Source organism: Colossoma macropomum, unplaced genomic scaffold, assembly GCF_904425465.1.
Source record: "Colossoma macropomum unplaced genomic scaffold, Colossoma_macropomum, whole genome shotgun sequence".
Classification (NCBI taxonomy): domain Eukaryota; kingdom Metazoa; phylum Chordata; class Actinopteri; order Characiformes; family Serrasalmidae; genus Colossoma; species Colossoma macropomum.
The window spans coordinates 8878312-8902376 of record NW_023494801.1 but is presented as its reverse complement, the minus strand read 5'-3'; the positions used below and the strand labels follow the sequence as shown (position 1 = coordinate 8902376).

At 38.1% G+C, this 24065-nt stretch overlaps 1 protein-coding gene across 2 annotated transcripts; it reads left to right on the top strand.

Moving 5' to 3' along the window:
• The first annotated feature begins 579 nt into the window (after positions 1-579).
• On the top strand, positions 580-22184 carry rab5c (RAB5C, member RAS oncogene family). Of its 2 annotated transcripts, none has more exons than XM_036589254.1 (6): positions 580-724; positions 11339-11706; positions 17539-17690; positions 20641-20763; positions 20874-20967; positions 21728-22184. In XM_036589254.1, the coding sequence occupies exons 2-6, from the start codon at positions 11538-11540 to the stop codon at positions 21853-21855; spliced, it is 666 nt and encodes a 221-aa protein (XP_036445147.1). In that variant the 5' UTR covers positions 580-724; positions 11339-11537; the 3' UTR covers positions 21856-22184. The 2 variants fall into 2 exon arrangements, with proteins under 2 accessions (XP_036445147.1, XP_036445148.1); XM_036589255.1 differs by lacking the exon at positions 580-724 and adding an exon at positions 1083-1178.
• The last annotated feature ends 1881 nt before the right edge of the window (positions 22185-24065 follow it).

Below are 24065 nucleotides of genomic sequence, written 5' to 3'. Positions count from 1 at the left end.
TAAAATTATTTTACTGCACTCTTTAAAAAGACAGGTTCTATAGTAAAGGCAATGGTTCTACTTAGATCTATGGGTTCTGTAAGGAACCATTTCATGTTTAAATGGTTCTTTTTATGGTGAAAATGTTCTTCAGACTGATGGGGAATGTGTTGTATGTGGTTCTATATAGAACCCTTTTTGAAAATGGTTTTATGTAGCGCCAAAAGGGTTCTTCTCCTGTTAAGATGTCAAGTTTGTAATGACAGAAGAGCCCTTTTGGTGCTATTTAGAACCACTGACGACAAGTTCACCATCTGAAGAACCATTTGATCCAATGGTTCTGTATAGAACTCATGGTTTTTTTACTAAAGAACCCTTAATGAACCATCTTTTTATGAGTGTAGTGTCAACGGTATCCTTGCATGTAATAATAATATCATTCCTACTTGTAAAAAGAGACTTTTGGTGAGTTAGAACTGGATGTTTTACGCGTATTTCAGTTTTTGCTGCTGTACCTGAGGATGAGCAGTAACTAGCTGTTCTCTACCGCTGCAGGTGAAGCTGACGTGACTGGTGCTGCTCCAAGTCCGTCAGCGGTAAAAGTCCCTCCGCTCGGAAATAGGAGGATCGCTGAAGTCGCGGAAGCGAAGGCCGGCGGGGCCCGTCGACTGGAGAGCGGCGATTTTGGGGCGGCGAGCAGGAGACAGTTCACTCCGGCTTACATTCTTCCGAGAGAGCCACAAAGGTAAAGTTTATTCAGTCGACGTCTTTGCTCTTGACTTTGTCGACCGCAAGTATTAAATCGCTCTCTAGACGGATGGACGTTACTGTCTAACGCCTGCTAGCTCGATGCTAACCTGTTACGTTACTAGATAGCTAACATTAGCATCAACTCTCTATCATGAACAGTTAAAACTAGACTCATAACGACAGCGCTCCGTGTTGACAACGTATTTTTTTACACTCCTCGTCTCTGCTTGTGGTTGTGGAGTGCTTGTAGTAAAGCTGAAGACTCAACGTAAGTTAGTTTTGTTGTCTCACGTAGTTAGCTAGCTGGCTAAAGTTAGCTAACAAATAACTGAACAAAAGCTCTTGTTTCTATGGGCAGAAAGCTAACGTTAGCCTAGCTTAGCTAGCGGGGAGGGATTGGTGTTCGAAAGCCAGGTTCTGCTTTTTTCGAGATTTTTGACGTCGTTACAGTAAGTAGCGGACCACCACGTCGCATTCTCTTTTCCTCTTTGTATTGAAAGCGTATAAGAGCAGTCAAATATCTCTCTATTTTTGATTCAAAGCTATTATTTCTATAGCCGTCATGAAATAAAATGGTTTTGCAGAATCCAGCTAGCGTTAGCTGCTGCCCCAGTTGGGCTCAGTGCTGCTAAGTTGACAGTAAGTGCAGACACGTATTTCAGAGTTTGAGGCATTTAACGTTCATTTTGAAAGGCGTTTTCCTAATGCTGAGCACAGATTGCGTTAGATTGGTAAGTGCTAACTAGTTACTTTGCTCGTCCTTGCATCTCCAGAGAAAGCCCAGCTTTTAGGGCTTTTAGGGATGGGCAAGATGGGGCGGCTAGCTGGCTAAGCCGGGTTATCTTTGACAGAGAACGATTATGGAAATGAACCACTATGGAATTGAGTGTTTAGGATTATTTAGTAGTGGTGAAACAGTAATTAACGTAACCTACTTCGTCTTTTGTTGGACCACAGCTCAGGATCAAAACGTCCCATTTGACGAATAGAAAAGTTGCACCTTACTTTTCATTTTTGATCCCAGTTCTAGGCTCACAGTTAAGTTCAGCACCAAGGATGTACAAAATATTGTACGTGTGTCACTTCAGCATGTTTGAGCATTAAAAGTGGAACAGCAAGCCAAAAGCAACCTTGAGGCTAAAGCAGCTAGCTGACTGTTAGCCAGCTAGCTGAGTCATTGCTCTAGCCTTCACCAAGTTCTCTGTTGCCCACGCCTGTCTTAACTTGTCTCATTTGGTCTGAACACATTGTGGCCACTTTCATGTTTAATCAGTGTGAAACCTTCTTCTCGTTCCCCTCTTCGGTCTCTTGGACAGCAGTCCATTTCACAGCTTATTCCTAACCTTTGATACCCAGTAACATCACATAGCACAAGGACATGTTATATAGCACCGAAGTGGACTTTTGGTCTCTGACGCACAGTAACAGGGAACACGTGAACACGCCTTATGGTTTATCTGTGAGAATTTAATCTCACTTTTGCAGTGGTGGTTTAACAACTGACATATGTAGAGTTGTGGTTTGGCACATCATTGTGGAGAATTTTTTTCCCCCACATGAAAGCGGCATGTGAAGTCGCATATTAGCTTGTGATGTCAGTCGGCCTCAATGATATGGACGAGATACTAGTCTCTTGATTGTATTGCTACGTATTGTAATATGTCAGTATTTTAAAACACATTGGTGAATCAAGTATGTGATATGATGATATTTACACACAAATACATTGATTCTTATAAACACCCACAAAAATGTTGTCTGGAACTGTTTTTGGTCAGGATGCTCACTACACATAGTAAAAGACATTGGTTGGAGGGCTAATTTGTGTACAGTGCGATATCAGTATTGAAAAAGTCAAGATCATAATAACAAAGTCAATCTGAATCAGAAATCGTAATGCATTTTTAAGAATTCTGTACCATAACATATTGAAAGGCAGTATTTATTGAACCGTGTTTTCTCTCAGTGATTTGTGGGTGGCACAAGAGGGGGGAGGTGAAACATGATATTACTTTGCAGGTCAAAAATAAGCTGTCAGCGGGTTGATTGTATTTTGCAGGCATTTTAAGAGTTTTTTTTGTATGTGTTTATTTTATTTATTTTTTTCTTAAGAGAGAGGTTAAAATTTAATAAGCTGTAAAATGTGAATTTTTTTCTGTTTTCAGTCTAGTAAACCTTTGGTGTTCAGACAATGATGTGTGTTTTTAACTTTTGCCATGGTATCATTTGGAATCCAGCATTGTAATACCACACTCGGTGTCAAAATAGAATTATTTTATGGTGACAACTGTATTCTGAAGACATTTTGGAGGCAGGCAAAAGCAGGGTTCAACATTAATGATTGCCCAAATGTCTGGGGCAGTAAAAATAGGCAACCGCTGTGAAAATCTGTTGCCATTTGCTGGTGAGGCAAGCTGATATTCAGCCATAGGCTACTTTTGACAGTGAACAACTGTACCTCATATTGCCATAATTAAATTAAATCAAAAAATGCTTGGTGGTGCTTGTTTGTAACATTAATTGCTATTCAAATTGTTGGTAATGCATGATATCTTTTAAGAATAAATAGTTGTAAAAATTATTTATTTGATTATATTTGAAAAAATGTTTTTAAAATCAAAACTTGTTCAGGACAGTATAACCCATGTTTGGGACAGTAGACTTTCTGTCCACTTTCCCGACTGGTCACATTGGGGGGGATTAATGTTGAAACCTGAGCAAAAGTCACTAGTATTATATCACTGGTATTATATGGCGAATCATGCTTAATATGACCAGGGCAAGAATTGACAAGTAAAAAAGGCCAGTAACGCTTAACCTTGCTACATAACATTGACATATCCTTGGCATAAACATGTCATATGCTGTCATGAGTCGTCATGACTGATTTTTGTCCAGTAAGAGGGCAGTGTCATGTGATAAATTACTGTTAATTGTTATGAAAAATGTCATAATGTTTGGCAAACAAGAATATACTTAGCAAAAACTAGCTTGTGACACAAGCTGTCATGACATCAAACATTGTCATCTGACATGAGAATTACCGGTAATAGTAACAGCACGCTGTTAAATTGCTGAACATAATCTATCATGACGGCATATGACTTCTGTCATAACACCTTAATAGTATTGTTACGTCAGTGTTATGAAGCAGAGTTGACTTTAACAAACAATATATTGTGTAGTCCTACATGCAAGCAGGGCAGTTACTGGGCTTTCTTTCTCTGAGCTAGTCCTGGGTGGCTGTTATGCTGCTTTAGTAACCCCTGTTTGGGGTTTTAACTGTTGTTTATACAGACACAGACACACAGACACACCCCACCACCACCATCACCTTGTCTCAGTGGTTATATTATTTACTAGAAAAGAAATGACTAGCTTGAATTCTGATGCTATTTTTGGTGGAGTTCGAAGCGGTCAGCTTTTTGTACTTTTATTTCCTCCAGTTCTGAACTGTGTCCCTCACATCCTGTCATACACACTGGATGTCCAATGCCTTTGAGTTCAGTAAACTGATAAGCTGATATAATTCATTCCATTCCTACTGGACTGTTAGATGTAAGTGGTAGTTGATCTATTACTGTGTGATTTTAGGGATGCTAAACAGTTGTGAGTAGATTTCTTTTTATTTAAGATAGTCTGTGAAAACAGACTTGAAGAGCTAGATTTAAAAAGAGAGGCTATTTTTATGGCCAGTTGTAATATTCTGACATTTTTACTGATACTAAATTGCTGTCATGCGAGTAGAGCATTATCTCTTAGATCAACAATGTCTGCATAAGTATTATATAAAATAGCTCTGGCCATTGGGTTTATCACGAGTTCAAACCCACAGCACATTACTAATTAACTTTTATGAGCCCTAGCTCATTAACTTGTACAGCATTAACTGGCTAATAAGCCCTTTGAAAGCGTGCACCACCCTGTGTTCTTTCAGTCACCTCTGTACAAACAAACTGATTTTTAATGGCTCACCAAAAATCTGATTTGCGCAGATGTACCCCTTACTCACAACATAATAGTTAGGCCAAGGTGTATTTGATGTCCAAAGTTTACTTTTTCAGTTTAGCACTAAAGCTATGAGGCTAATCTAGCTGAAACTAATAGAAGGCAGTGCCTCAGAATTTTTCTGGGTGGCAGCAACTGATGTACTCCGCCAACATTACTATGGATGGAGAAATTACAATAAAAAGGTCTCTCACTCTTAATGGCTTTGATGGATGTGAGGCAGTATGGCTGTAAAGGTGACGGTAGTTATCTGACCATTTGCATTGCAGAACGCTATCGTCAAGTTAGCATTCTGCTAATATAGATAAGCTAACAGTTCTCTCTCTCAAGCCTGCGCTTTAGAAGCAGGTCCTTGACAGGTTCTCATAGGGGAAACTGTAATGTTCTGGGTGGTCGATTTCTGGGAAAGCATTTCCTATTTTTTTGTGCTTGGTGAGGTCACTCTTCCTTTCTCATAAACTGAAAGTAAATCTCACACTCTAGCACGTAGGATTATCATATCCTGTCTCACTACATTTTAGTCAGAACTTTCTTAAAGCTGTTATTAATGAAATCCCAACAGCCTGCTCACACCTGCCCATTTTCACCGTTCACATGTGGCAAGATTATACTTTTGCTTTCTTGTGTACTTTTTGCTGTGGTAAGTATTAAACTTGCACTTTAAATACATGTGCTTTTATAAATTGGAGTTTACATTCATGTCTGAATTAGACATGTAGTGACCTGTTTGTTTTATGAGTGAGTACTTTCATATTAAGATGCAACAAGTGTCTACCTTTATGTTTTCAGCTTATATATTATACAAATGTGTAACACTGACTTTCTTGTCACACATTCTGATGTCATGAATCCCCACACTCTGAATGACAAAATGCATTAAATCTGAACAGTCTGACATATCCAGAGATCCAAATCAGATTTGAAACTGCTTATAAATGTAGCTTTAATCCAGTTGCTGTTCTGGCTGCAGAAGATCTGTCCTGCTCAAATCAGACATGCTGCAAAATCAGATTTTAGCTGGCTATCAGAAGAAGACCTCATTTTTGTTATGTTAATGTTAGCCATGTTGCATTGTGTGACTCTACAATAGATAACCAATCAATAACTAGATTTGTTATGGAATTATATTGGATATTTTTTCCCCTTTGATATCCGCTTCAGCATTCTCTGCTGGTGTTGGCCTAATATTGATGTGGGTATCTTCTCCACTGCCTGACTTCACCTGTCATTTTGATAGGTGTTGTAAATTTGTGCATTCATGAGCTTCTTCTGATGAAGGTTTATGGTGACTTGCGTGCTAATAGCGCTCCTTTCGGGAGGTACTTCAGAGACTGCAGACTGTTTCCAATGCCATGTTCATGCGCTAAACATATTTAAAAAACAGTGCTTTCTGTTCTTATAGTGGTGTTTTCATAATTCAACTAACCAATGGGATGATTAAGCTATACAGAAAATACTGCAAATTTTACTCAGAGAATTACAGGCAGCAGAGACAGTGGGGACGTTACACTACCATAGTCTTTTAAAGGCCCCATTATAACTCAGAATTTTAAGAGTAAAAGTGAACAAAATGTGTACATATTTAGGATTATGTGTACATATGTGTACAAATTTAACATTATTTATTACTTTTATCAGATACTGGTTCCTGGGCTTTAACTTAACTGCTGTAGGGTAAAACCCAGCTATTTTAGCTTTAGGTTGTTTTACTGCAGCGAGTCACACTGAAACAAGTTGAAGTTCCAAAGCATGACGGCATTTATTTTTGTTACACTCTTGCAAGATTCTTAATGTAAAATAAGTAGAAGGTCAAGAGCTGTGCAGTAGGTAAAGCTAGCAGTACAGTGCGTAGAAGAGAGCAGTAACACAGACAAATTCTTCATAAAACTATCTGTCTCTCTCTCATACAGACAAAAACAGACTAATGGAGGACGCTCCTGTGCACACTTTGTAGATGTGAACCCCAATTTTCCAACGTATTTACCGTTAAATATGTAAATTAGTCTTTTCTAATACTCTGTTTTTTTTCCAAAATGAGATTATCGCCTTTTACTCATCACCGTTGAGTTAGTTGTCCATCATCAATGATATCTGATTACATTGCCCTATCGCCCAGGCCTGTTCTGTTGTGGAATGAGGATTCTGCTTCCGTGTGAGGTTTGCTTGAACTTTGATCAGCTCAGGAACTGTTATGAATAAATCCACTTTATCTGATGCTAATGGGATGCGCAACATCTGGGTTAGTGGCCAAATAAGCAATTGAATGAAAGCAGAAAGTACTTAAATATCCATTAATATAGTGGCAAAGGTGTGAAGGTTAGCTTGGAACCTGCGCAGTGCAGGACAACATGCTGAAGAAATTTTATGAAAGTGAAGTCAGTGAATCTGAACACCATGTCAGGTTTGACTGCAGCCTTGGTGAGTTTTAAATGGACTGTCTGGTTCGCACTGCTGACGCTAGTTTGTAGTCGTTGTTATGGTTCTGTTATAGTGTAGTGTGAAAAACAGGCAGCATGTGACACTGTGGGTTTCATATGTATAGGGGTTTCAAAAGATTGAGACAGAAGCCTGATTCATGGTCTTTATGAACCATCGCTCTCTTCGTTGTAATCACTCGGTAGAGCTGCACAAAATATTGGTTGTTAATCATTATTGTGATGTTGGTCTGTGCAGTGCTTATACTGGAGAGGCTGCAATATGTAAAAGTATTTTTGACTGTGTGCTTTGAGCATCTTGACCAAGTTCCACATTACTGTTTATGTGGATGTTTTTATGCGAATCAACAGAAATCAAAATAGTGCAGGCTAATTTTTAATCATGTCACATCATTGATTCACCAGTGTGTTTTAACATATTGTAAGGCATATCACAACCGCATATATAGCAATGTAATCACAGTACTAGTATTATGTCTATATCATGCAGGCCTATTTGGATGTATGGGTATCTGAACTCCTCATAGTGTTTATTTGCTTCTTTGGCTTGTTCAATGAGGCATTAAGTCATTATTAAACCTCCTTTTTTTATTTTTACATGTGAAGCCCCCTATAGACTTGGCTAAAGATTTATGTCAGGGGTGAGGAACTGCGGGTCGGCGCCCAGCACAGTTTGGTGTTTTTTCTTGCTCTTGACTCTTGACTTTGTCAGAATGGGGTGAAAAGGAAATTAGATATTGTTAAAATGGGATTAAATATCCTTGGGTGGCCGTAGGGGGTTAGGGGGCTTCCAAGGACTGTGCTCAAACACTGTACTACCCTACAGGAAGAAATACACTGCTAACAACAAGACGCGTATTACGTAATGTGAGTGCTGTTTTAGGCTAGATCTGTTACAACATTAAATTTGATTGTCTTTTTTTCTCTTTCTTGATATCTATAGTATCAGTAGTAGCAGTATGCATTGATACCAACATGCCATCTCTAATTAGAATGAGAGGCTAGTGTCTGTTTCCTTATTACTAACTTAGCAGAAACACAAACACCTTTGTTCTCTTTTTGTGGACTATTTCCTCATTCTTAGTTTAGAATCTAGTTAATCTGATAATCACGCATTTTTTTTTGGCGTCCAAATGTACATTTTTCACAGTTATTACAAAAAGCATAGGTAAATTGCTTTCTAAATAAAATAACTCATAATTTTAGTAATTCTAAGAAGTAAATAAAGGTACTGGGCTGCTCAGTCACGGTTCAACATTAACTTTTTACCCAACTTGCCCAATTCAGTAAATGGACTCAAAGTTCCCCTTTCCCAAAAGAAGTTTGTGGTGTTCCAAACAAATATTTGCTTTTAAAAATATTGTTCAGATATAACTACACACATGTAAATTTCTTCAGGACAGTCATTTTTTTCTTAAAATAAAACAAAATAATAATAATAATAATAATAATAATAATAATTTTATTATTATTATTACTGTCATTGTTAAAAACTGCAATGAGAAACAAACTGCGGTTGTGAGTTTAATATGATTAATTGTGCAGCCCTACTAGAGTGTGGGTCTGTCACTGTTATTACATAATCACCTGTTTACAACTACTTAAGATGACTGTACTTATTTTCCACGGTTATTGTTTTTGCAATAGAGTGTGGGTGTTCTTTCATCAGCTGGATTGTGGCAAATGCATGAAAATAAAACACACTTAAAACATTTATTGAGACACATCTTGATGAAAATAACAAAAGTTCTAATTAGAGATTTGTATTCATTGAATTTCATAGTCAAATATCCGTAAGAATTCATTAAATATATCCTGCAAGAAAGAAGATGCAATGGCAGAAAAAAACAGACTTTGGTCAGAAACAAAGTAGGGCTGCAGACGATTTAGGTGGCAGCACTGGTGTTACACACAAATATAGCAGCATGCAGAGAAATACACTACACCACGTTTTATGATTCAAAAACAGCAGAGGGAAATTGGTTGGTTTTTGTGTTGCATAAAACAGCTGATGGGTGGCTCCTCAGATGAGCTAGAGAGCTAACAGAGCTTACAAGTGTCACGTTGAGGACTCATTGTCTTTTACACAAAGTATATTCTCCCCAGTGGGCAATGTTACATTTCATTTTAGACCTAGCTAACTTTAGCTAGAGTAGTTAGTGATACGGCGCATGCTCTGCCTTCCTTGCCGTGTCCTTCGCAGTGCATCCTTGGCATGGCACTCACTTTTCACCCACTTAAGTTTGAGAGGCACGGTATAACACTCAGTATTCGAATACTGGCACCACAAACAGATAAATGTGTACCCTTGTGCTGTAACAGGTTTAGAGACCAGTGGCAAATAAGTCAGCCAGTTGCTGGTGGGAAAATAACATGTGATCGAGTTAGAGATTTAAACTCCTGTCACATGCTGGGGATTAGGCTCAACCTTAGGACCTGGTGCCAGCGATAACTGCTTCATCTCCCTCTTTCACCAAGGCCTAATGATTTCCTTCATTATGCCCCTAATGCTCACTTTAATTTTGCTTCCTGCAGACTCATTTATGAGTCCTGCCAGTGGCTGCGTTCTGAAGTCATTACAGAATTGTCCCACTGTCTCTGTAATGTGGCCCTGTTTTTTTCCCCCCGTTGAACTCAGTAATCATGCTTCAGCGATATTGGATGTTACACTGCCGCCAGGGTGAATCCAGCCTCCATTCTTTTCTCCATTTGCTGCCTTTGCCCCATTACTGGGTCTGTTGTAGCAGAAAGAACACTCAGCTCAGGGTTATCCTGCGCCAGACCATTGTTCAGGCCATTTGCGCTGAAATAATGACTCAACATGTTTTTCAGCAGTGGCCACTTAAATCCACTTTACTTCAGTCCATGTAGTTATGTGTAATGTTGAGGCATATTATTTTAATTAAAAAAGTGCTCTTTTATTTGGACGAAGCTTTTATAACCCTTTCCTAAATGAATGATTTTCATCACTTTATTTTTGTACTTTACTAGTACAACTATGTTTTAGCAGAGTAAGTACAAAAAGTTTTATTTTTCTCTCTTGGGATATTGGTTCAGGCGTGCAGCAAATGCTGTGACCTGCTGTCTAATTAACCACTAAACTCTGGATTTGGCTTCAAAGACCCTAGAAAAACAAGCTGATAAAGCCATTCTGTTGCTGCATCACGATTTTGCTCCCAAGGGCGTTTTATCACCAGGCTCTATTTGCTCATTGCCGAGAAGGTAAACAGTGTTAAACGATGAGTTACACTGTTTTCTGCCCATCTATGTAAACACCTCAATTTAGGTCTGTGTGTCACTCCAATAACAAACAGACTGCCGCTTCAAAAATAAACCAGCTCACAATTACAGCTCAAACCAAGACCTTATTCGCCAGCTTATCATACTGCTAAGTTCATTTAGAAAAGGGTCACTGATAAGTACACTGAGATTAGTCAACAGCTAAACTGATTGGCATCCCATGTTTATCATAAATGAAGCTAGATGCTTTAAGCTTTGCTTTAAATGTTTACTTTGAAAGCAAATGACACGTCTTGGTGTTTTCCCTGGACTGACAAACCCAGTTCAACTCAGGAAGGACGTGTTAATTAGCTGATTAGATGGCTCAGATGTGTTTGAGCAGGGATGTAGCAAGCGGGGGGTAGACTCGAGGGGCAAGAGGTGATTTAGTAACAAGAATGCACATCTCTGGACATCTTGTTAAACTTTTGGTGCTGGATTGTTTTGAAATCTGCTGCTAACAAGGGCATGTCTCCTCTGAAACCCACTCAAATCCCTCTAGATCGTTTTGTGTCCGGACTGCAATTAATAATACAAGCGAAATAAGCTAGCTAGCGAAATGCTAATAGGATAAAATATCACAGCTTTTGTTTAGGTGCACCAAGAAATGATAAGGTAGTGGACCAAAATAGGTTTTGATGGACGATTAATTGAACAATGGCTGATAGGTCTATTATAGAAAAAGGTTGACTGGAGAAATAATCAATAGCTGTAGCCCTACTGTGAGGATTGTTTTCAGTCATGTCTGCATTTGTTTGAGGCAAAATTGATGAAAATTGATGTTGCTAACATTTTTACAGCATATTCTCCATATGCATAGAGGTAAAGATTTTTTTCTGTTTTTAAGTGTTCTATTGAGACTAACATTTTCCTTTGTCTATTTCTAGTTTTGCTCCTCCAGCAACAGCCATCCCTTCATCAGCTGTCTGGCTTCTCTTGGTCCTGGTGTTATCCTCTCCATCCATCAGCCTTACTCATCTTCCTGGTCCTTTTCTGCGCTGAGCTCCAGTGCTCTCCGTCCTGTGACCCACTCCTGCAGCGGGTGTAGCCCAGCCAGACCTCTCCTCTTCTGGTCGGCCTGTCGGCATGACGGGGCGAGGAGGACCGGCGCGAACCAATGGCGCCGCCACCGCCGGAAACAAAATCTGCCAGTTTAAACTGGTCTTACTAGGGGAGTCAGCTGTGGGCAAATCCAGCCTGGTCCTACGCTTCGTCAAGGGCCAGTTCCATGAGTACCAGGAGAGCACCATCGGAGGTGAGGCTGCTGTGTGCATTTCTATGTGTATATGTGGAGATAAAAGATTGAACCCAATTTTGACAATGTCATTATTCATTGAATTATTGATGTCACTCATGCTTTAAGACTGAATATTGGGTGGGGAAACATCACGTTGTTATATTGTAGGTTTTCACGATAAACATGAATTTTGAAAAACAAAAAAGGAGGCAGATTTACCCAGATGTCCACAAGGTGCATATAATCGCAGTAGCTATAACTGTATTGTAATTATAACTCATGTTTAAAAGAAGGAATTGACACTACAGTTCAGTATTCTGGTTAACTTGATATTACAGTTGTTTTACACATTATATGTACACAATACATTTTGATATTGTGATAATATTTGCTACATATTGCAATTGTGATATCATTGCAATGTATTAAAACACACTGGTGAACCTCTAAAGACTAAATTTGAAATATGCCTGAATTAGTTCAACTAAAATCAATATCTCCAACTGGACCTGCTGCGTTTTTTTTTGTAAACAGAAACAGAACCTCGACTTTAAGCAAATATTAAAAAAATACAAAATTACGAAAGCATCATTCACTATTGTGCAAAACAAAAAGTAATGTAATACTCATAGCTACTTGTATTACAATTGCAAGCACTTTGTTTTATGCATTGTAAATTGATAAAAGCATGTTTCTTTTTTTGTAAGAGCCAATGTCACAGTAGTGATTAAGGCATAATATAGCTACATGCACACAAGGGAAATATTTCAAATGTACATTTAAATGTGGATTTATGGGGCATGTTATTTTACTAAAATAAAATACAAGGATTTCCTGTGTAGCTGCACTGCCTCTTGCTTTATGTCCTTTTTATCTGAGGCCTTATCCAGATCAGAGACAGAAAATCTGGTTTCCTCAGTCACCTGACCATCACATGAATCCCACTCTAGTATTCAGACTAGCTATAGTATGAAAGGGGCAGCAACAGGAATAATGTGTAATGTAATATACCTTATATTACAGCTGAATTCCTGCATAAAGGTGCATATGTGAAAGTTACTGTTAGCCACAGGGGGCTGATAGTTTGTCTATATAGAGATTATACAGAGATCTGCTTGAGTACTATCTGATCAGCATTCTCCACCATGAGTATTTTGAGAATTTCTCAGAAATGAAAAGGTGGTGGGAGCAGTGTCCTGTAAACTGCCAGGTTTTGTTACCCTTTAAAGTGTTCGTTAAGGACAGCCAGTGTATTGTGGCATGACATTTAATCCAATAGGGGAAGTTCACACAGTGCATTTTAACAGATATTGGGATATATAGGTGAACTGATGTGTGAGTTCTCTTCTGCACCTGGTTGGGAAAACAAAGTGAAATATTTAGCCTACTTTATACATTTTGGCCGTGGCTGAAGGTTTTTTTCATATTATTATTTTCTCTGTTGACTGTTTGGGATAAGAACTTCAGCCTCATTAATACATTAAAGAGCCACAGTGGGAAGAAAATGCACATTAATAAACAAAGCTACTGCTGAGTCACCTTATCTGAGTGCCTGTATTGACCAGGCTAGCAGATGATGATTTAGCATGAGCAAAATGCACATCTCTAATGTTAATGCACTGCGTAGGCTTATCATAGTATCCTGCACATCATGTTCAAAGTATATTTGAGTTCATAACTAGAGTTGGTGGTGATGCGGTACAAAATACCATGTTGCAGTAACGTGATTACATTTCCCTGTAGTGAAGTACTGTAATGCATTCCATTATAAATTCTTGCAGTTACAGTTACTGACTTAGTCATGTGTCTTGATAGTAATTAACAATGTTAATTGTAAGCAGTACATTTAAAACACACATTTCCTCTACATAGATGATCTATACCTGTCCTTGTATGTAATGTGTGCTTGTGTGCTACAGCTGACTAAAGGTGGGCAATATGACAATGTTTTATCATTATTGTGATACATTTCATCATGATGATGTGCTTTTTGGAACATGTCGTGTTTGTCAGTTTTTCAAGAATGCGGAAAAACAAAAGCGTTGTGAACTCAGCAGCACTCTGCTGAAGGATTTGTACTAATAAATAACTAATGGATGAAGATCCCTGAGCTAATAGAGAGTCCAGACTTCAGCTAAGCAGGCCTTAATTTTAATCCAGAAACAGCTCTATAAGATTTACGTTTTCTTTTCATAAAGGTTGTATTATGGTATATTATGTTTTGAACCGTTTCTACTAACTGGTTCTTTGTTTTCAAACACCTTTAGCCGTTCATCAGTTTAGTCAAGCATAACAGGCTGTGTGTTCAAAGTAAGGGCAGGGATCATGACAGGCCTTTTAAATGATGTTTTTTTGCGATTGTCTCTTTCTTTCTAATAAAAAGTTTTTTTCCTTGTACTTTCCAGTTGTTGCAGATTTGTGTGGATTTTAGAGAGTGACTTAGAAGCAAAGTAATGAGTATTGAGATTACTTATTACCTCCTGGAAAAAGTCATCTTTGAGAAACACAATTTGTATTTTTTTTTAATATTTGCCCAAACACTGGTCATAACAGAACCTCATATCAATATGGTACATTTATATGGGAAAGGAAAAAAGACAGTATCTGGCAGACGTTGGCTTTTTGGAATTTCTGTTGGTCTGTTAGTCTGTTAGTCATAAAATGTTCACATAATGCAAAGGGCAGCAGGCATTTTTAAAAGGTATAAAGAAAAAAATGGGTAATGACAGCAATGGTATTAGAAATGTGTGATGATATCAAATAGTATTTTAAAAAGCACTGTTTGATTTCTTATTTACTCTAGAAGGTGACATTGCGCTACTGTGCCAAAAGGTCTGTTTTATTTATTGCATCTGTAATAGGGGTGTTCGTTCTGACTAATTTGAATATTCAAGGTCTGCAGGAGTAATAAACCGATATTTGGTTAACCACAGGGAAGAAACAAAGTGACTGAAAGGACTGCATGACCAGAGGCTTTTTAATGTGATAGCGCTGGTGTTAAAAACAGTGCAAAAAGTTAGCTGCAAGCAGACGAATACATATAGAAACATGTTTTATTAATCAAAAAAAGCTGAGGAACATTGGTTTTCATGCTGGATGAATAACGGAGATTTTCTGTTCAGTTTTAAGCAAAACCCAAAGCTACCTGGTGCAAAACTGGATGCTGATGACGACTTTATCATTTGTGGACAATGTGCCAAAATGTTAGTTTGTCAAAAATATATTTCCTCTGTTTCTGGGCATAGTTAATATCAGTTAGAGTAGTTAGTCTAGTTAGCAGTAAAGTTAGCATGTTTCAAAGTAGCAACATGTAATACTTACTCGCGTATATGTACAGTATTGTAACATTTTGCTTTACTTTTAAAATATAAGTGACATTTAACTGAATTGCTAGTCTCTGTTTTCTGTGTCTTCCTGTGCTGAGACAGAATGAGTATGTATAACACTGTAACACTATTAGTGATTTCAGTATTTGAATCCTGGCACCTTGAATGGTTGAACAAGTAACCGAGTACCTGTGCACACCCCTAATCTGTAATCCTACAGAAATAATTATTTTTTCTTCGTAATGCTTATCCAGTTGGAGGTCCCAATTCCTGCATTATATGATGTTTAGGCTTTGGCATCGGCCCACAATTCTGATACTGGTGCATCCCTAGATGATATGTCTGCCCGTTCAACAAAATGGGATCTAAACAGAAGTTTCGGCTTCGTGAGGAAGTGCAGCTTTGACGCCCACAATTTTGTAAGTTATTTACTCCTATGTGATGTCATTAGAAAATGAGCTGACGTTTTCCCTGCGAGAGAGCTGACAGGAAGCAGTTACTCAGGCTCGGCTGAGAGAAGAGGAAGCAGGCTGACAATGGGATTTCCTGGATTTGTGTGCATGTGTGCTAGCATGCTTGTGCACATTTCCAGAGTAAACCGTCTTTGGAGGTTTTTTTTTTTTTTAATTTATTTATTTTTTTAAATATTCTTACCATCTTTTAATATTAAAGTGATCTGTTCCAAGAAATCCTCTAGACTTGCCTCTCTTGATGAAGTGGCCATTTGACAATGGTGGAGTTGTTCGCCTCTGACCAGTTTATGTCCAGTCAGCTTATTTGACTTACAATGGAAGAGAGCAGAGATGGAGTGAGGGAGAAAATTCGTGGACAGGATACCACATGCTTACATCAGCCCAAGAGTACGGAAAGAGTCAGCACTTTTTTTCGTCCAGTGAACTTTTTTCTTTTTTCCCTTTAATATTTCATTCCTGTCAGCAGGTGGGTCAGAGGTTGCAGGGCTCACTGCTGTGGTTAAATGTATGTGTGCTGTGGTCATGTGAGCAGACCTGCTGACTCTGGACTCATACGTTCAGTTGGATTGAAAACTCACTCGCCCATCTGTCTTAACACTTTTTCCCCCAGGCTTTTCTCCTTCTCACTTTGACAGTAGCAGTGTTTTATTTTATTTATTTATTTTACAGCTTCTCTGTCATTGCAGCACCTCCCTAGTCACAACCAATATGACTGTAGTCTTGTGAGGTTAAGCCCTACCTGTCAAACAGTGTAGGAAAAAAAATCATCTTCAACTAAAAGAAATGCTGTTGTATATTACTGGGGCTCGTCCCAAGCAGATTGATTTACACAAGCAGAGAAGGTACGTGTATTGCAAGTCATCTGGGTATTTTTAGTCATGTACTACAAACATAGGGTGTGCAAAAACATGACGCAATTTGGTGAAACAGGTGGGTGATTGCAACTAAAAACCCACTGGACAACAACCTTTGGTGCCATAAGCAATCAAATAAAAGTAGTAGTATCTAGGGCTGCAAACATTCTTGTGAATTAATCAATTGATAACTCATTAATCAGCATCAGTCTGAAGAGCTTTAATAGTAAAATGTTTGGCAATGTTCTGTGCTGGCCGGTGTGCTCCTTTGGTGGTCCAAGGTAACATTTGTGCTTCTGTAAGAAGCCAAGTCGTACTTGCAAATGTTGCTACTTTATCCTTTCTTTTAAGAAAATGCTTCTGGACACTAATTCTTACTAGAAGTGTTTTTGCTGCCCTCATTAGGTTAAGCCATTAACTCACTTTAGGTGGGACGTCAGTGAAAAATCTGTGGCAAAAATATTTGTTGACTTATTCTTTATTGTTGACGTTATTGATTACGTTGAATATTTGTTTCAGCTCTAAAAGTATATTTCCAAAAAACAGCTTAAGTAGAAGTACAAATGTAGCAGGTCCAAAAACTACTTGAGAACTGAGTAATTTGTAGAGCTGCAGTGGAACTTCTTAGTATATCCAGCATCTGTCAGCATAGGAAGTGAAATTTGTTAGGATCTATTCTTCTGTTTTTGACGCACTCTTGGTGTAAGATAAAGGTCAAATGTCGCAAATGTGACTGATAGTAAAGTAGTGCAGTTGCTATCACAAATGTAATATAATGAAATTAAACACAAAAAGAAATTTGTAAGTAAATGTTAGGGACCAGAATTAAACTGAGCAAAATGAAAGTGCGTATAACAGAGTAAATGGAACTCGTTTCTGCCCATCCCTGTACTTTAAGTATGTCAGAAAGTTCAAATGTATTTATTCATTCAATAGTAAAGGCTCGTTCAGTGATTGGGCCTGATGTGGCTGCATGTCAGTCAGGATAAAATTGAATGGCCCAGTTTGCTTGTGACATTTTGTTTTTTGCATTCATCCAACATCAGAGAGTGAATTTAAAACTATCATAAATGTTGTTTTGGATTGAAATTAAGCAGCATATGTTGACCATCATTTCGTATCTGTAACTTTTTATCTATTTTTTTCTTTCTCTCTCTCTCTCGTTCTCTCTTTGTCCTCTTTCTTCTGTCTCTGCAGCTGCATTCCTCACACAGACAGTCTGTTTGGATGATACGACGGTAAAGTTTGAGATCTGGGACACAGCCGGGCAGGAGCGATACCACAGCCTGGCCCCAATGTACTACAGAGGAGCCCAGGCTGCCATCGTAGTCTACGACATTACTAACACAGTAAGAGCACAAAATACACACAAACACACATCCACTACATCATCATGTGTACACAAGGACACGAAAACACACACTAAGGTAGTGACTGTCAGATTAAACTACTAAATGTTAGACATCTGGTTAGCGGTGTAACAATGCATTGTGATAACATAATATCGCAGTGCAAAACTGTGACAGTGCATTGTTTAGAATGGACATTCTGTTATTTATTTTATCTAATGCAGTTGCAGTGTTTGAATGCTAAAATTGCAAACGGTCAGCACCAATCAACAACTCACTCCAGCGCTCCTCCCAGCTCTAGTGTTAGTAAGTTGCAGTTGTGAATCCAGTATCGAGGACTGGATCGAATCGCAGGCTAAATGTATTGTTATACTTAGATATCTTAAATTTACATTTTATATGCATTACAGGTTTTTTGTTAGTTTTAATACACTGTAAAAATGGTTTGTTCTAAGAATTATGTGGTAACAAAGAATTCATGTGGTAACAAGCAATTGAACTAGTTTTTTGTGGAATCCAAATATATTAAGTGAAAATTGTAGTTTAGATGAACAACTTAAGTGATGCACCAAAATGAAAATTCCTGTCAGAAATCGAAATTCAAGACATACCAGGCCAAAAAGCAAAACCAGTTTAAGTTTTATTGTGTAATTGTTTGTTTTTTATTTATTCATAATTTTTTAGTGCTTTGGAAGAAATATGCTAAACATAAAACTTCACTATAATAAAGATTATTATTGATAAAATCTGTTTTCTATAGGACGAAACCGCACTTACAATAAATAAGTTTACATAAACTTACAAAAATTATTACAGTATGCAGGTTATGAAATAAGTGCCATGAAATCCAACATCCTTCACCGTAGAGAACAGTTGGTCATTCAAGGCAATGAATTTCATTATGTTTTACATATATCTTGCACTTTGCCACTGTCACATATTAATTGATTTAAAAAAAAAACTGAGGCTGCAGATTGCAGCAGCATGTCAGTGGAGATTTGCCTTTCCTTTCAAACCTGCAGTGGAGAAGTTCTTGAGCGTCACACACTCTTTTGGTATTTGGGATGAACAGAGACTATAAATAGTTTGTCTGTTGTTCCTTGTAGGAACTGTGAAATAGTTCCACACGGCCGATGATTTTTCTCTCACTGTTTATCTGCTATTATTTCAATTATATCTGCTAAATATCAATTCAAACCCCAAAAAGATCTTTCACTTTTCAACCAGGGGTACAACATAATATATTATTTTGATGTGTTTATTAGTGCTGATTCACTCATTCCTTCATTTCAATTATGTTTGTTTGAGAATTATTGGAATAGTCCTGCATTTCTGAGCCATACGAAACACTATCAGCTGTCCCTACCTGGTATGATTGTGTTCATGAGCATTTAAGGCCTGATTGTAAATCTGTCATGCTTGCTGACACATTGAACCAGAATGACATTCTGCTATAGAAAAATATGTGCTGGACTTTGACTGATAGGGATAAGTACTGATGATATCACAAGTTTTTACAGCGAGAAATGTGAGATATTCTGCCTGTGTAATTTATTTCTTCCAAAGCACACATTCACTCTCTCAGTAGATCCAGTCAGGAATTTTAAGGTTGTACATGCTGCATACTTGTCAGATGTAGGACCAATTATTTTCTAGTGGCACAATGCTAGTCAGGTGATCAGCCTTGAAGTTCCTTTATAAGCGGCATAATAGCCTTAAGACACACACAGACTCACAGATTCTATAAACTCTTGATGTGTAACCTTGTGTTCAGCAGAATGGTGTGCGTAGTAAGCCTTCAGCTGACTGATTGCTAGGGTTGATAATTCACTGTGGTAAAGAAAGACCTTTGCTCAGAGAACAGAAGCAATCCTCAACACTTACTCACATTTCCTGCTGGCGTTTGCAGTAGTTGATTTAGAGCATAGAGTCATTGGAACAACAGCTGTTAAACCTCTTGTGCAGTTTCGGTGTGATCGCTTACATTTTGTTCCACTATGATCAGGAAAATTTGATGTTGTAGTTGCAGATAATAATTGTATGCATGACTAAGTTCTTTACAGGTACTTTTTACTTGAGATTTGATCAGCACTTGGAATACAAGGCATTCAGGATGTTAATTTATTAATCATAATTTCATTCTTATTGTTATACATCTTTCTTAGTCATATGAAGTTGCACAGGACTAGCACATTATAATGTTTTTATACATGTACAGGACTGTGCAAACGTCAGCGACCACTCTTCATTTATTTAACTTGTACATTATGTATAAGTTCATATTTCAGCGTCAGGGGAAAGAAATTTGAAGACAGTAAAAGTACTTGGCAACAATATTTAGTGTGTCCACGCTTTGACTTTATTACAGCTTCCATTCATTTTAGGAAACTTACAGGAGGCTCACAGTTTTTCAAAGAATTATGCAGGGATCTTTTTCCACACCTCCAAAGTTCAGTCTTAGAAGTTGATTGCATTTTCTGCTTCTCACGATCCAAACACATTCTCTGGACTCTAAGGTGGACAGTCCATTTGAAAATTTCCTTCTGTTTTGTTTGTTTCCTTTTCTTATAACAGCTTTTTGACAGCTACACATTCCCCTTCCATATGCAAATGGATTATCTTATAAAATTGTAAATAATTGAAGTTTTGAATGGATATAAAAAAAAAAGGGTCTCTGAACTTTGCACAATACTGTTTGTGCAAAAGTGTTGGTTTTATATTACTGGAAGCTTTGATTCTAAGCAGTAGTATAAGTATTTTGAATCTGGTCAGTTGGTGTTTGTTCATTATTTTTTGTTTCTCTCAATATCTGTTAAGTCTCATAAGCTTTTTTAGTGTCTCTTCCACTTTGAGGCAAATTTTAACATTTGAAAGATGCTATATAAATATAGTTTATTATTGTTTCTGTGATTATTATTTAACCATGTTCGTTTGAATTGTTTAACTCCAGGACACTTTCACTCGAGCAAAGAACTGGGTAAAGGAGCTACAGAGACAGGCCAGCCCCAACATTGTCATTGCTCTGGCTGGAAACAAGGCTGACCTTGCCAACAAGAGAGCTGTTGACTTCCAGGTATGTGTGCATGTTTGTTGTACTGAGAAACAGAAAGGCAAGCAGGAAAGCGCCTGGATCAGGGAGCAAACATGCTTAAGTGTTTATAACTTCTACACACGTCTTCCCAGGAAGCACAGGCATACGCGGATGACAACAGTCTGCTGTTCATGGAGACCTCTGCAAAGACCGCCATGAATGTCAACGAGATCTTCATGGCCATCGGTAAGCAGTGGCCATCATGAAGCAAAGTAAAGGCTTAAAGCTATAGTTTGGCCAAAAAATCTAGTTTGGTTTTCCCCCTTACCCCAAATGTAGTGGATCAGCCAATGCTTGGTGTCAAATTTGCTTCTTTAATTGTTCACTGAAGCTACGAGGCTAATGCAGCTAACAGGTAATGGAAGCTTATAGCTGCTGGTTAGCATCATGCGAACTAGATGCCTTTTATCATTACTCACTAGCTTGAAACCACATGAGGTGGTTATGCGATCTTAAATAGACTTGTTTATGTGGTTTGTGACACTGCATGACATACTGTTACCTACAAAAGTCAATTACCTACAAATAGCTCAGAACAATAGCAGCAGGCATCTTGAAGCCTGATGTTTGTTCATATGTTTGTTCATTTTTGTTGCTATGTGATACAGTTTCAGAAAATACTAAGTCTTAACAATTCAGTGAGGTTCATTGTGATAATTTGGGAGGGGTTCACATTGTACACGTTATTTGAGGACACAGACACAATGAGCGTTTCTTCTTCAAAATGAACAAATAAAAATTGGCACAGCATAAACAGCTTATTACTTGCTAGCTGCTTTAGCCCGTAGCTCCAGGGCACAACTGAAGAAGCAAACTTTAGACACCCAGCACGTCTTGGCTGATCGACTACATTAGGGGTAAGAGGAAAATTCTGTAAATTTAGCTTTGGACCCCAAATGTTCCTATTAATTTGCTCAATGTTCTAACAATGTTTTTTTGTTTTTAGCTAAGAAGCTTCCGAAGAACGAGCCACAGGGTGGGACAGGGCCTGGTGGGCGAGCTAGAGGAGGAGTTGACTTGCAGGAGGCAGCACCTCAGGGCAGATCCGGCCAGTGCTGTGGAGGCGGGAACTAAGCATCCAACCAGTCATCTGTCAAATACGGCCGAGGATCAACGCAGACACATTATCAACACAGTACCAACTCATAGTTCGACAGTTATGTCTATTCACAGCCTAATTGGAAAATCTAGTCAGTTAGACTGTGATGTACATCAGCAGCCCAGCAGATTCTACTACTGAACTGACCAAAGGGGCCATTGATATTCATAACCACTTGTAAATATTTTGACCAATTATCCCTCCAGCCAGTAGACAGACTCCTCCATAAGACCTGTGTTTCAGAATCAGTCGACTGGCATTGCTGTAAACAATAAACATTTACGCCCCCACCAAAACAAAGAGACATGCCGTTTGGGGAACAAGGAGGGAAAACAACGATCAATTCTATCGCACCTAAGCGGAGCTGTAAAGTTCTGTTCTAGTCTGTATTCATGCAAGAAAATCAAAAGTGCTGCAGGAGGGGAAAACAAGCTTTCTTCCACTTTATTTCCTCATTCTCTCTATCCCCCGTGAGTTCAGTCTAATCTTTAATGTTTGAACTCGGATGATCTCGCTCTCTGGGTGGAAGTTACAGCACCTAGAATACTGAGTTCTTCTCTTTTTTTTTCTGCTCTTCTGACTTCTTGTCAGTTGTTCTTGGGCCACTACGCCCAAAAAGGGCGCTCCACTTCTCAAGGGAGTGGAAAACGAGAGAAAGGGGACAAGAGGCTATGTTTTCCCTTCATGCTCAGCAGTTCTGTAGATTCTGTATTATTCTTGGTTATTACTATTGTTGTTATTATTGTAATTATTATTATGACTACCACTACTCTGGAACTAATGAATAATGAATATGATTTCATAGGCTAGTTTTCCCCCCCAAATCATTTACATGTGAGATGTCAGACTGTATATGCATAACGCATTAACGGACGTCGTAACACCAGTGTCTTTTAGCATTAACGAAATGAGATGTTTTTGAAATATTCAGTCAACAAACCTCGCGTTAAAAAACCCATTGATAATGCAAGACAACATTTGCCTCCTCTGACCAAATCACAATTTGTGTATTGAAAAAGGTAACTATGTTGCTGTATTTGTACTCTGTATTTTTTCTTCCATTTCTTCTGCGAAAGTATACCCAATCACTAGCCATTATCAATACAGTACCTTCCCAAAAACGGATCAATCGTCTTTTCTTCTTTCTTTCTGTTTGTGAAGATGTTCTTCTTCTGTGAAATGATTTTTGTAATGAAGGTCTCTCTGAGTGCACTGGCTGTCTATTGTCTTCTGTGACTTTATTTCTCTCTCTTTAAAATATTTTTTTCTTTTTCTTAAAAAAGGTCTCTTTTGTTTTTTTTTGTTTTTTTTGACCAACATTTTCTCCATCTCTTGTGAATTAGCACAACAAAGGAGAGCAACAGCCCAGGCCCAGTTTAACAGGGTCTGGACAAACAGTTTTGTGGGATTCATTAGATGGGGGGCACAACAAAAAAACAACAAAAAATCTTGTACTTGTAATTTTACCAATAAACAAAGGGGAAGGTATTTTGCTGGGGATCAGTGTGCTTATTTTCTTACACAGTAAATTGGCTGTATTTTCACAAACTATTCAAAGGACTTTTGAATCATGCATTATCAAAGAGATCATGAACTAGCTTTAAAATGATATACGGTCATATCCAGAAGTTTGAATGGCCTCAATCAAATTATGTGTTGATTTTCTAAGAGAAAGTTAATGCATCTACAGAAAACATACTTAAATATGCCATTTTTTGCACATTTTAATTCACAGTTTCTATTTATTGGAACATATGTGGGGGGGGCGTTAAATATAAATGTGTTATACCTTTTGCACATTGTCTTTTTTTTCTCCCCGATACCTTAAATTCAGCAAATAAACAGTACCTGTGCATTAAAATGTGAAGTGTGTGTCTGTAGAGGATTAACTTATTTTCACTTAGAATATCAACAAAACGTCATTTGACCAGTGGTGCCCAAACTTTTGCATCCTACTGTATATCCTAAATCTGTTCATGTGGACTTGTAGTTTAAATTTTCTGTTAATTATTATTTAAGCATTTTAATTCTCGCAATAGCTAAGCCTAGTTTGGCCTATCTGCTTTTGGAAAGTGCAGGCTGTGGTTTTTTTCCCTCCTCTTTCAAATCTGCATCAATATTTTTTGTCCTAGTTTAATTTCGGGTATTTTTGGACAGAGGCACCATGTTACATTTAGAGAGCACT